Raw genomic sequence first — 14908 nt, forward strand, 5'->3', positions numbered from 1 at the left:
TACATTGTGGTGCATGGTAGTTGGCTGAAGGTATTCTCTCAAAACTAGACCAATTTAAAAGATCCTGATGCCAATCGCTAGGGTTGACTCCCAATGATCGAAAAATAAGACTTAATTTGAAAGAAATACCAGTTTTCCATTAAAATGTGTCAAAATATATATGTACCTGTATAAAGATGAAAATATACATTTAAAATTAAAAGCTCCATTGCCCATGAACTTACCAGCTCCCACTAAACCCACTCATGCAGCATCCCCCATCTCCATGTGCTGTAATTATAGTCAAGTGGAGAGCACAGGGCTCGCCTTTTAAACATGAAGTGCTTCTATAATAAAATCTCATTAGGGATAAACTTCTCAAGCCTTTCCCGCACACAGTACAGTATCAACTGGCAGCACTCTAACAGTGAAATAAAAGGCGAGGAACAAAACAAAATCGAACAATTTTTAACAAATAATGTTTTATTCCTTTTTTGTAAACGATTGCAAGAAAACGAAACACACATTGGGAAACATCACACTGTCAACAGCTCCCAAAGAGTTCAATAGGACTTCAAGAAACCCTAAAATATCATTTAATGAGAAAGAAAAACAACAATATGAAATAAAAGAGCTAAAAACGTTGTTCGGCTTGGCAGCAACCTGTGTTTGTCGTGCTCGAGTCTGCCTTTTCCGAGTTGGGCACGCTACCAACGAGGCTACGAAAACCAAACAGAAAAGCGCACTCGAAGGGCTAAACAAACTGACAGACACTTCCTGCGTTTTGGTTGGAATGCAAAAGTTAAGGCAAACTCCCCCTTCACCAAATACGTGGCTTCCCGCAAAAAAAACAAAACTAAAAACAAAACCATGAATATGACCCTTTGTGTTCTAGCAGGTTCAATCATGCCTGGCTTTTTTTCCTGACCGTCTTCGGTGACTCCTCATTGGTCCATTGCCCACACGCGTTTACGGTATATGACTTGGTCGGGGGGAGGTCACTGCTCCTCTCCCGAACTGTCCGGTGGGATCCGAGCAGTCACCTCACAGCTTCAGGTACGCCACCTGGAGAGAAGAGTAAATAAAGTCAAATTGAACTTGTACTGTACCCGGGGTTTGGTCCACCTAGAAGTACTGATTCCTCTTACATGCTCTGACACCAGGGCATTAACCACAATTATTCTGTAAGTAAAGTGGGACACATCTCACGGGTGGTGAGAATCCAATTAAACTCGCATTAACGCACCCCCCCCCGAATCCTAACGGATGCAAATAAAAAACACCCCTGTTCCCTCCTTTTTCGATGCTCTGCTATTCCGAGGCGTTTGCTGGGCGTAGACGGCGGCTCTCCGGTGAGAGCTCTATAATACGGATGATGGATGAGGGCATTTGCCACATTCAAGGCCTCGTCTCCTCTTGTCCCTGTGCCCCGTCTCCTTGGCACCCAAGCGCAACGGCGGTAATTCATACAAATGATCACAAACCAAAACTGGAGGTGTGCGGCGGGAGAGGAAGAGGAATCCAAATTGTTACATCGTGATAACAGGATTAGGGGGGTGTAAAGTCATTAAAACTCACTGTTGTAATGGAGTGATGTAGAGCAGAATACTGTGAATTACACATTTTAATCATTAAAAGTTAGTTTTGATTCAAAGCTGAAACTTCTACCAGCACATTACCTCTATTTGTACAGCCCCTCCCCCAGCACATCCATGTACATTATTACTCTTTGAACGAGAAGATATAGGAAAATAAATATCCTTATCTATATTAAAAAAGGCACCCGATACAATGAGATGGGAGAGACGCAGGGAAACGCAGGCCGAGCAAACTATTTCCATAACTACCCCGCTGTTTGATGTTTGCTGCCAGGCATTCTGTTATCATACCAATCATGACTTGGCAGGGAGAATATTCCTCAACTTTGATGAGAGGCAAAGCGTGATTAAGCGCAGAAGGAAGTGGAGACGTAATACGAGGGGGAGGGGAAACGTGAAGGACTAGAAGGAAAGTTGCAGGGAATACGAGCTCAAACGAGAGAAACAAAAGCCTGATAGAAGTGCTAAACCAATGCAGTGGGGATCTCAGATGGGCGTAGATAAACTCCTGTCCGAGGGAAAGTAGTCACTGGCCCGGGTAATGGAGCAATTCGGAAGAAAAACAGCCTCGAGTCTGGCCCCGGCACAAGGACCTGACAAAAACCCTGTTCTCAGGGAGCAGGGGTAAACACTTTTGGAATTTCAGACAAAAAACAAACATTACATGAAACACAGAAGGTGCGCGTACTTTACATTTGAGATATTGAATAGTATAACAGCTACGACAGAGCGGTCAGAACTTGAAGGGTCTAGTTTGTATTGTGATGGAACATAATCGAGCCTGTTTTCACTGTGTCCAACTGCCACAGAGAGTTATTACCTTTACCTGTTTAATATCTCGCTCACGTACGGCCAACGACCCTTGAGCGGCGCTGCCTCGCATTTCCTGGTGACCAATCAAATGGGGGTCAGCAAGACTGAGCGCAGGAGCTACATAACCACTGTCGCAATAAACCGGTGCGATTATTAAAACTGCTCCTTGACTGCGCCCCCACCCCCCCAAGCCTCCTCGATGTCAACGTGCGACGCGTGATGGCTTCTGCCACCACTGCTTCTGAGGAATTCCTAATCCTTGCGCAACCCCTGGCTCAGGAAGACTGACAAGTCAGACATGTGGACGGACCGCACCGACGTAGTGATCGCACGGTTCCACCGTTTTAACCTCTGTGCGTTCAAACAAAGAGTCCTGCAGGCTGTCTAAACTTGCAAGTCAAAATACATTTATTGAAAAAAAAAAAAAGTGACATTCGGGGTCAAAGGACCTATATAGGGTTTCAGCCGGTCAAACGACCTATAACGGGTCAAAGGATCTTTATCGGGCATCACCAGGTGAAAGGACTTTCATCAGGTGAAAGGATCTTCATCAAGTCAAAGGATCTTCACCTGGCTTCATCAGGTGAAAGGACCTTCATCAGGTGAAAGGACCTTCATCAGGTCAAAGGATCTTCATCAAGTCAAAGGATCTTCACCTGGCTTCATCAGGTGAAAGGACCTTCATCGGGTGTCATCAGGTAAAATGACCTTCATCAAGTCAAAGGATCTTCATCGGGCTTCATCAGGTAAAAGGACCTTCATCAGGTGAAAAGACCTTTCTGAGGTGAAAGAACCTTCATCAGGTCAAAGAATCTTCATCATGTCAAATGATCTTCATCGGGCTTCATCAGGTCAAATGACCTTCACTTTATCCAATGTGTGTGTGAGTTGCAAGTTTAGACAGTGCGCTGGAATCTCTTCTTGGTTTTAATATTTTGAATCCTGCCTATTTTTCTGAACCTCTGCAGATTAGAAGCAGTACAGAATGTGTTGAGGGTAAAGTGTCTTCTCTGGAATTATTTCTGTACCCTTTTGTCCCGCTTCCATGGCTTCTGTTTGTGCGTCTGAGGGTGGGGGAGGGGGGTTTACCATCAGGGCTTGTGTGTGTTGAGTGGTTTGAAAGTGACACTGGGAGCCTGGAAGTACTTTACACCCCATTACACCGGCGAGGCCAGGGAAGGAGGGCAGAGCACACCAGCCCAGGCAGCAGCACGACATTCCACATCCAGCATAACAACAGACAGGCTCTGTTGACTATTGTGTGGCCTGAAACCCCGGCCTGGCTCGCCGCTTCCCTCGCCTCAGCTTTCCCATCTTCACGAGCACCCTCATCACATCCTCTCCAATACAGCCGGCTCTTCAGATCAATATCACATCCCTGTAGACAGCAACCGCTCTAAATGACCCGTCCGTCCGTCCCCCCTGCCCCCCTATCCTCGGTGAAGACACTCACACACTCAGACCATCTCCGGTAACTCTAGATGGCTCTGTGATCACATTACTCCCTATCTTTCAGACTGCGGCACCGCGTACCGCTCCTCTCAGGAAGCAGCGACTGGTTGAGTGTCTATTTATCACACTTTTTTGAACTGCTGTCTGTCCCAGCGCCGCGGCCAGACGCGGACCGGCTTCCTTTGTCTGAGCAGCTCCTCTCGCCATTTCGACGGGCGGTAACGTAATGGCGTTAACCCCCCCCCCCTCTTTTCCCCCACTGTTGTCCTGTTTCCCCCAGAAATATCCAGGATATGAGTTTGGGTTTGCAGGTGCTAGCCGAGAGGGTTTGCTATATGAGAGTACGCATCGTACCACAGCAAGACAGAAAGAAGCCCTGGAATTTAATTAGTGTGTCGTCCTGGGGGTTTTGTGGCAGAGGAAGGAAACTGTAGTAAGAAATGTTATTCGAGAGCCCAGCTGGGGCTGCCACAATAAACAAGCTGACCCCGGCATTGTTTCGGAACTTGACAAAACTTTCTAAAAGCTAAAGTATGAACATTTGGCGGTTCTCGCAGTCTCCTCCTCTATTCACTAGGCCGTAATCCAGGGTTTACTTCAGCCTGGTGTGAAAGATTAGAGTCCCGCTTCTTGGATTTCAGGCTTCTGGGAATAACAAGCTGTTCAAGTTAAACAAATATGGACTGGCTCTGTGATCAGAGTTATATTTAAATTCCTAGCTTATTACGGTGATAAACTTCAGATTTTGATGTGCGACTACAAGCATGTCAAGCAAGCTACAAGCATTGAAGTCGCCTCTTTTAAAACCTGTGCTAAAGTGAAGGAGAATAATGAGAATCGAATTATTCTCTAGAATCAGACAATAATGCCAGTAATTACTCTGTAACTGTCGGGGGGTGGGGGGTGGGTAGAGTTGTCAGCCGTTATCAGCCCTTACTTTCAACAAAGATGGTTTCCCTGGCCGGCTCTGGATGATTATACACTTTCTGTATTTATACACTTTCTTTCTTTCTTTACAGGTACGGTGTTGAATGGCTGCCAAAAATAGAATAATAATAAAAATTATAATAATGATAATAAAACACATCTGGGGCATCCTGGTGGCTCAACCGGAGAAGCATGCGTACCATATAGACCAAATGCCTGCAGCGATGCGGGTTCGAATCCAGCCTGTGGTCATTTGCGGCATCTCTCTTCCTCTATCTACCCTCCATTTACTGTCTCCATCCACTGCTCTCTACAATACAAAAAAAAAGCTGCCCAAGAAATGCTTACTGCTCACTGACCCTGCCAAAAACCAACAAAGCAAATAATCCCATGAGCAAAGCTTTTTATTTATTTTTTTATTCAAGGCTCTGAATCATGAAATTAGTCAAGCTGGGACAGTGAGAAGTGAGCACTGCTGAATTACGGCCAAATGCAATGACTTTCAATAAGGGATCTCTAAAAATACCAGCCAGGCCACTAATAGGGAGGAGTGTAAATCACTTCAGCTTCATCACCATATGATGCCATATACACTCACCGGCCACTTTATTAGGTACACCTGTTCAATTGCTTGTGAACACAAACAGCTAATCAGTCAATCACAAGGCAGCAACTCATTGCATTTAGTAGGCATGTAGACATGGTGAGGATGACTTGCTGAAGTTCAAACCGAGCATCAGAATGGGGAAGAAAGGGGATTTAAGTGACTTTGAACCGGGCACGCTTGTTGGTGCCAGACGGGCTGGTCTGAGTATTTCAGAAACTGCTGACCTACTGGGATTTTCACGCACAACCATCTCTAGGGTTTACAGAGAATGGTCCGAACAAGAGAAAATATCCAGTGAGCGGCAGTTGTATGGACGAAAATGCCTTGTTGATGTCAGAGGAGAATGGGCAGACTGGTTTGAGACGATAGAAAGGCAACAGTCACTCAAATAACCACTCGTTTCAACCAAGGTATGCAGAATACCATCTCTGAACGCACAACACGTGGAACCGTGAAAGAGATGGGCTACAGCAGCAGAAGACCAAACCGGTGCCACTCCTGGCCCCTAAGAACAGGAAACCGAGGCTACAATTCACACAGGCTCACCAAAAATGGACAATAGAAGATTGGAAAAATGTTGCCTGGTCTGATGAGTCTGGATTGCAGCTGCGACATTCAGATGGTAGGGTCAGAATTTGGCGTAAACTACATGAAAGCATGGATCCATCCTGCCTTGTATCAACGGTTCAGGCTGGTGGTGGTGGTGTAATGGTGTGGGGGGTATTGTTGCTGACCATGTCCATCCCTTGATGACCACAGTGTACCCATCTTCTGATGGCTACATCTCAAACTGGTTTCTTGAACATGACAATGAGTTCACTGTACTCCAATGGCCTCCACAGTCACCAGATCTCAATCCAATAGAGCACCTTTGGGATGTGGTGGAACGGGAGATTGGCATCGTGGATGTGTAGCTGACAAATCTGCAGGAACTGCGTGATGCTTTCGTGTCAATATGGACCAAAATCTCTGAGGAATGTTTCCAACACCTTGTTGAATGTATGCCACGGAGAATTAAGGCAGTTCTGAAGGCAAAAGGGGGTCCAACCCGGTAAAAGCAAGGTGTACCTAATAAAGTGGCCGCTGAGTGTAGATTCTTTGGATAAATAAATGGGGACTTTCCTCACAACTACGCCACTGCTGAGCTCTACCAGGCATTTTCAATGGAAAAAACCTGCAGCAATCTTGTCATTAACAAAACCAAAATAGACATTTGAGTGGTTCTCGATGAAGTGCTTTCTATACAGTATCAGCAGATGAAACCCCCTCACCTGGTAGGACCTCATCGAGCGTAGGGACTGCGGGAGCAGCGCGTTGCTATCCTCCATCACCCGCAGCAGCTCCTCGCACACCTCCGGGGGCAGAGTCAGGGGGTGGCCGATGGCGTTGGCCTCCCAGCTGGCCACGAGGCTGATGACACAAACACACGGCGTGGCTGGCATCGCGTGGGGCGCCGGGGGAGAACTCCCCCTCCGTATTGCACAAAAGTGGCTACAAATCCCGTGTAGCGGCGGTGTTACAATGTCGGTTTAATTAAAGCGTTTTTTAATCTATCAACAGAGCAGGTTAACACGGGTCATGTGAGAGCTGGATTGATGTGTGTGTGTGTGCGCGCCTATTGAAAGGGGAAAAGTGATGGAGACAGGGAGGGATTGATGTCCTGTCAGCTTGTGGTGCAGATCCAGTTTTATTGGGGTGACATTTAACCCTCTGTTCCCTCAAAGTTCTGGCCGGTGCCGATTTCGCAGCTTTCCCTCCGTGACTAGCAGTCGCAAAAATCCTCTTAATCGTACATGTTGCAATACGTAGTAGCGCACCTAAGCTGCGGAAAGAGTCTCTGAGGAAATTTTTTCTCCAGATACGGTTTAAAGGGCGCCTGGACTTTTTGCAATAGGCTCGCTGGGCTTGGAGTAAACCGCTGGCATTTGTTTAGAAACACTTTTTGTTCAGAGGAATTCTTGAGGGAAACATTTTTGTTGGCGGCGCTGCATAAACAACACAATAATCATAATCTGTTGTCTGGAATCACCATCAGTTGATAAATACTCTTGTTTACATTCAATGCAGGGAAAATTGGGTCTCATGCAGATGTAGATCGAATATTGCATTTGCAGAATAGAGCTGCAACTTAGCCCCCCTCCCCACCAGTTCTATATAAATAATATAATATCTAACTTATAGCACGGTTCATATAGCACTTACAGTATATCATTAATTAAATCATAGTCTGTCTGACACTTATGGAAGACAGCATTTTAATGGGCTCTAAAAATACTGAGCTATCATTAAGATACTGGTCCAGTGGGGCTACCTGACCGTCCATTTGCACACCTTTCCCCAGTATAATCCATTCTCTTTTTCCAAACTGTATAAAGTGTAAAAACTGAGTGATTGTAATTCAAGTCGGACGTGGCGCTGTGAGACGTTCCAAGCCCCAGATGCTGTTTATCGTGCCGGTCCGGTTTGCTGTAATCGGGGGGATGGGCCATTTTCTTTAAAAGGTAAGATTTGTCTAATTAGCCGTTTTCTGGCAGTCAACCAGAGAACGTGTCAGAGAAGAGGAAAAACAATAAAACTTCTGTTCTGCCGTCGGTATGCGACGTCTGCTGCCGCGGTGGTAGGAGGGGGAGACGAGTGAGCGCCGACTGGGTTGAAAGTAATGAGGATGGAATGCTCCTCTAATCGTGCGCTGGGGTAGTATTGAACATGTTCTCACACACACACACACACACACACACACACACACACACACACACACACACACACACACACACACACACACACACACACACACACACCTCTCTCTCTCTCTCCCTGTCCGCCCACACGCTCCAGCATTGCCTCTGTTGCGAAACACCCGGCTCACAGGGCTGGTAAACGCCATTTGATGCCAAACTGACTACGGCAAAAATAATAGTCAATTAGGGTCTGAGGAGGGAGGACGGCGGACACCGTCAACATTCTATTACACCCCGAAAAGTGTTTGCAACAGAGTCTTCTTTCATCCGCTCTGCCGGGGAAACGAGACAGCCGGTGATTGAGCGTTTTGCGTCGGGGAGATGAAAGGATAAGGGGGAGGACAAAGGAGACCGATAGCGGGGGAGGGAGAAAGAGAGAGAGAGAGAGAGGGACGGGGGGTGAGGCGGGTGGGTGGGTGTATTCCAACTCACTCCTTCTGGCCGACGCCGACGGCGGAGCAGGCGACCCATAGGAGCTTCAGGGCCCGGACGGACAGAACCCGGGTGTCGTGGGAGATGGAGCCATCCCCGTCGCCGCAGAGAGCTTCCTCCGAGACGGACGCCATGATGGAGTCGCTGTTCAGGAGCCAGAGCTGGGAGTGACGACAGATGAATCATTTATCAGCTTGGAAAAAGCCGACCGCGCGGTGCCATCGCACGTTGCGTGCACCACGCGTTGCACGCATACACAACACACACGCGAAGCTATGAAATGGCAAGGTGAGTTATGACAACACTTCCTGTTTCTGTGTAGGTTCCACCTCTGATCCAGGGGGCGGGGGTTTGTTTCTTCTTACCAGTAAGAAGGCCTTTTCGTCAGGAGTCTGAACGGTGAAGTGGAAGGTGCTTTGTGTGCTGGAAAGTTCCAGCAACCTGGCCGCTATCGTCTGCTCCAGGAACTGGGACCTGTGGCGGAGGGGCCAGGGTGGGAATGTGCACACACAAAATACGGGATTTCCACCACTGAGCCGGCAAAGATTGCTCTCCTTCTCTCTCTCGAACAAGAAAATGAACTATCACAACAATAAAAAAAAATAATGGATGCCCATATTGCTGAAAATGCTGTGTATTCACAACCACGCATGATGGAGTGATGGAGTAACAAATAAAGCCATAACCAATATAAGCGATAAAGGAATATAAGACACTATCCCCTTTTCTGAAAATGAAAAATGAAACTGTTCTCTCTAGAGTGTGACGATAAACGCTGCTGTTTTGCACACTATGTTCACGACGTCTCCACAGACGAATGTTACTTACTCTAAGTGTTTATGAAGTCAACACAGCAAATTTAACTTCAGTATCGTATCGTATGTTTACGTGTTGACTTCAGTTGATTACGTATGGTACACATGGGATTTTGAAATAAATATGTACGTTGCAACTCAAAACATCCTCAAGTTAGAGGACAAAACTGTACATCGGGATGTTACTTTTGAAGTAGCGCCCATCCCTCACCCACTGCTTGGCTACAATATTACTCAATTGTTTGGCGATAATCACCTTTTTGGAGAGACCTCAACCTTGCTGTCGCCCACCGTGGCCTCCACCACGATCTGCGTGATGTACAGCTTCAGAGTCTCTGGGGAGGGAAGAGAAATCTGGATCGGTAGGGTCAGAGAGAGAGAGCGAGAGAGCGAGAGAGAGAGCGAGAGAGAGCGAGAGAGAGAGAGAGAGAGAGAGATCTACCTGGGGCAATGGCCTCTCCCAGCACAGAGGAGCAACTCTGGCAGGAGATGAGCACCAGTCTGCGGCAGGGTTTCTGTAAAATGGGCACAAAAAAATATATATATATAAAAAATAAAAGGAACGCAACGCAAAACACCACTCACAAAACAAATCGATTTCAGCCTGGAAGACATAAGCCACAAATCAATAAAGGAGAAAACAGAGGAGGAGGAATGTTTTCCTTTCCATTTCCCTCTCAGAATTTGACTTTGAAGACACCATTTGTCAATGTGTGTGTGTGTGTGTGTGTGTGTGTGTGTGTGTGTGTGTGTGTGTGTGTGTGTGCTTGTTTGTTTGCACCTTGGGGTCCTGGCCGTCTCTGGCTCCAGCATGGCCTGCCTCCCACACCAGCGTCTGTTCGCAGCCGTCGTCCCGGGCCAGCAGCAGGAAGGTGTCGCCCAACAAACAGTCCTCGGGGCGCGGCAGCAGCTTCTTGTTGGCGAAGGGGTCGGCGTGGCAGCACCAGTCGTCCACCAGCGTGTTCCAGTTGCCGTTGGGGAGCGGGAGCACTCGCTGGAACGTCCTGTGTGAGCGGGATCGGGATTGTTTTGATAAAAATCGGAAACATTGGGACTTCTGCAAAAATTTCACACTTATCTATCTATCTATCTATCTATCTATGTGTCCATAGAAGCTGAATACACAGTCAAAACATGCACTAGTGGCTAAAATGCCCCCCTCCCCACACACACTATGTGGGGGATTTATTAGGGGGTGGGGTTATATTACAATGGCCTTAAACAAGCAGAAACACCTCCTGTCCCTTCCACTTTTTCATTTATGATTTTTCAATTTTAAAACACAGTACAAAACGACAAAAAAATTAACAACGAACTAGACCAACCATCCTTCCACCCCATCCCCGTACCAAGGCTCTATAGAATAAAAATAATAAAAATAAAAAAATTCTATATATATAGAGGCCTGGGCGACATATCATTTGAACTGGGTGCTCCGAACATGTATTTTTCTATTGGTTTTTGTCCCTTTTTTCTTCAGACATCTATTTCATGTTTGGTCATCAGGTTTATTGTATATTGCCATTTTTTTGTTCTCTAATGTTAGGTTTAGCTTTCCGGTTCAATTAATTTCATTAGTTATTATATATGACCACATTTTTTCATCACTTCCCTTTCTCATTTGTATTTTTTTTCTGTTAAATGTTTGGTTCTATGTTAATGTATTGTCATATTTTATTGTGAACCACATTTTCCATTTATTGCCATTTCTTATTTTATTGCATTGCTTTATTATTGTTGCCTATTTTTTGATGTGAGCTGTTCCTGACACTGCAATTTCCCTCTGGGGTTGAATAAAGTAGCTATCCATCCATCCATCCATCCATCCATCCATCCATCACATAGATAATTTAATTTGAGACAAGATATTGTCTGGCATTTTGGTTATCGTAATATACTGTAGTTAAATGTGGTCTTTAAGGTTAAATTACAGACAAGGAATGCGGTTTTCTGAACTTTATAGACTATAAAATGGATGCTTTTATCTGCTGGGTCAGAATAGTCACATTACTAATGTTCGTCTTTCCACATATTTCTTGTGTTTATATATTTTACAACAGCACCAATAGTCATCAAAGTGTCAATATCGAGGTAGAGGTAACAAAATAATGTGATATTTCACTTTGACACCACACCACAATCCAACTGTTTTATGACTATATTACAACTTTGGACGGATCAGACAAACACCAGCCTGTCCGGCAGACATGATTTATGGGCATCTAATCCTTTTAAGGACAGACTCGCTATTCACACCCTGCCCCTAACCCGGAGCCGGTCGGACGGAGCTTGCCTCTGGGCTCGTCTTACCTGGCCACACCTCCCGGAACCCGGGTCACACTGTCGCGACGCGCTCCTCTTGTCTTCCCGTAGACAACCAGGGCATAAATAAATCAGTTTCCCCGACACCCCAGCCCTCCACCACTCCCTCCTTACCTGTCCTCCAGCAGCCGGGTCCTGCAGCCCTGGCAGTAGAAGCAATAACTCTCTTTCGCCCGAAGTCTCTCCATCACCCCACCAAAGGCCTCTGGGGGGGCGAAGGAGCACAAATAAACACTGAAAGGGAGTGGGGTGAATGTACTACAGAGCACAAAGTCATTACAACACTGGGCGGTGGTGGCAGTCTGGGTAGGGAGTGATCAATCTACCGTTGATCGAATTTGTCAATGAACACTCCCCACGCCGTCCTTGGCCGTGACTTCGAGCGATGCTAAATTATCCTCCCTGTAACATCATCTTTTTTTTTTTTTTTTTTATCTTTTATTACTTCTCAACCCTGAAAGGTGACGATTTGTTTTAATAACGCGGTGACTTTGTGGTTCGCCTCCGACAAGCGGCCTTTAATGACAATAAAAGTAACTTGGAAAGAAAACAGCCCCGATTCAGATCGGTCGTGTTCAGACTCCAAAGGCACCAAATTTCCATAAACAGAATCCGTTTATTCCGCCTGGTACATTTACAGTACATACACCGAGAATTTGTTCTGGCCAGGTTCGGGGCGTTACACTCCAGACGGTTAGGGCAATAAATAAATAAATAAATAAATAAATACATAAATAAATTAATTAAAAAATAAATAAAAATAAAAAAACCTTGACAGGCCGAGAAAATGGAGAATAAAAATAATAAGGAAATAAAATAGAATAAAAAGTAAAAATACAATTTTAAATACAAAAATAAATTGTCAAATATATACAAATATCCCCAAAATGCAAAAATGTGATACAAAACAGAAGTAAATTATCAAAACTATAAATTACTAATGAATTAACAATAATTATACATTGTTGTTATGGGGATGTAGGGTATGAATTCTAAATATGAATTATTTCTATGTCCTTACTAGATAATTGCAGTGTGTATGGTGTAACGCCAGTGTTACTGCACATCTATGGGTGCACAAATTGTGTAAACGTGTAAGTGCGCGCCTCACGCTGCCGGAACGTTACCGTTGTCCGTGCCGGGGTCCACACGGATGCGCAGTCTGAAATGCAGCTCCTCCTCCTCGGGGGCCTCCGTCTGCAGGCAGGAGCCCTGCTCGTGGCTGACCCCCGCTGGCAGCCCGAGGCGCAGCAGGCCCCGGGCCGTGCGGATGTGGAGGGAGGACGCTCCGCCCGTCACGCTCACCGCAGCGGGGCTCCCAGCCACGTCCCTCCTGGACGCACACGCGGAAGAAACAACCAAAAGGACTTACAATTTAAAAAAAAAAACAACAAACTTAAAAAGCAAAAAACAAAACAAAGATCAGATCGCATCAGATCGACAGGTAGATATCAGAATGAACAGGCCACCACAATGAAGTCATATCAACATTTTCAAAAAAAAACCCCAACATTTTCTAAAGTTTGAAATATTAGGGTTTGGCAATAAGCGTGAAGTTAAAGCACTTAAAGCACTGTCCATGTGGATAACCACGAGGTTCCCTGCTGGTTCACCGCCACATATCGTTGCCTTTTTTTCCCCTCCTCAATCACACGCTTGAGACTTGGATGGCGACGGGCGCAGCAGATCGGCACCGGAGGGCCGTCGGCGCCGCCGTGCGTTGGGCCGCGGCGGTGTCGAGTCACGTAACCGTACAAGCGCCGCTTTCGGTTCCGTTTCCCCGGGGATGGCGAGGGTTAGCTGGTGGTGGGGGGGGGGGGGGTTGGAAGGTGGAGGAAAGCGCGGCCGACCCCACCGGGTTTTACCACTCTCTGGCCCCACCTGGCGGCCCTCTTAAGTTGGCGCCGCCAAGGACACGGCTCTGGCCCCGCCTGGCGGCCGTGTTCCCGTCGACGCGACCGCAGCGACAACGCGGCGTGAGCGCGGCGTGTGCTCGGCGGTGCGTTCGCGACGAGGGCTCGGCCGCGACGCGCGGACGCCGGTCGACGAGCTACTCACCGGATGACGAGCAGGCCACCGCGGCGCCCCGCTCTCAGCTCCAGGAACAACCCGCCCCCTCCGGCCGTGGACGACATCAGTCCGCCGCCGGCACCCACGCGAAGCGGCCCGGGACGCCGGGAGCTGCGAGCACGTAGGTCCGAGCGGATACGGCTCGAAGCGCGTCCGACCGCTCTGCGCTAACAACGCGTCGTTAATCGACTCCCCCGGATACGGTTACATGGACTGATCCGGGGACGACTTGAGACCGCGCCTCCCGTCGCCACCAGCACAGCGGCGGCTATCGATGCTGCGTTCGGGGGAATGTGGGAGCTGGGACAACTCCAACGTGGAAATAGCGGCCGTGGGCAGCAGGTCGTCAATAAGTAGATCCAGTGCACTCGGGAGTTTTGCGGTTACGATTTGAAACGTCAAGGATAGCACAGAAGGGCAATAATAATATGTTCAACTCATGTATAACATTATAATATAATTATTATGTTTAACATTATAATATAATAATGAATACTATGATTATTATAGTTATTATTATGAATGACTATTATTACTTGCATAGCACCTATGAGACACAGCATGCAAACCAAAGTGCTTTACATTCATATAATGCAGTCAAGTAGCAATAATGAAATCAAAATGGATTTTATTCAATCAACGTTGTACCCCATTTCAGTTTCGGTTAATCGACGGAGACCTTGAAGGGTGAGGGGGTTGCGTCTCTCAAATGTTTTTGGACTTCAACCACTTCAGGCAATTCGCCACCTACTCTCACAATAACCCTCTCGATGCTTTGAGGGGCCCTTTCGGTGGATTCGCTCCCATTCCCCATTCACTTTGACTTTACTCGAGCGAATTACTCCTCGGATTCTGAAAGTAATTCTCAAATCATTCTCCCACACAGTCGTTAGGTTTAGGACCCTTTTCTCAAGAAACCCCTTTGATGAAAAAGGCATAAAATATGCACTAAAAATAAAACTAATAATAAGGAAATAGTAAAAACAGAGATTTAAAAAAGTAAATAATACAAATTAACTGAAAACTACAAAATGGGTATACATTCAACCTCAACGTTAACTATAAAAAAAAATAATAACAATAAAAGTTCTCATTAATAGCTAAAGCAAGTTAAAGCGTACGGCGCATTCAACCGAGGTCGACCCGTGAACGCAC

The 14908-nt window shown here is 46.5% G+C and overlaps 1 protein-coding gene across 1 annotated transcript; it reads right to left on the reverse strand.

The window, feature by feature from the left end:
• Positions 1–454: 454 nt before the first annotated feature.
• Positions 455–13961, reverse strand: ube3d (ubiquitin protein ligase E3D). Its single transcript, XM_080005227.1, has 10 exons — positions 13742–13961; positions 12811–13016; positions 11798–11888; positions 10143–10365; positions 9804–9876; positions 9618–9696; positions 8912–9020; positions 8547–8707; positions 6648–6786; positions 455–1044 (listed from the first exon to the last, which is right to left on the reverse strand). Exons 1-10 carry the CDS (start codon positions 13816–13818, stop codon positions 1024–1026), a joined length of 1179 nt encoding a protein of 392 aa, XP_079861353.1. The 5' UTR covers positions 13819–13961; the 3' UTR covers positions 455–1023.
• Between the last annotated feature and the right edge of the window lie 947 nt (positions 13962–14908).

Source organism: Zeus faber, assembly GCF_960531495.2.
Source record: "Zeus faber genome assembly, chromosome: 8".
Classification (NCBI taxonomy): Eukaryota; Metazoa; Chordata; class Actinopteri; order Zeiformes; family Zeidae; genus Zeus; species Zeus faber.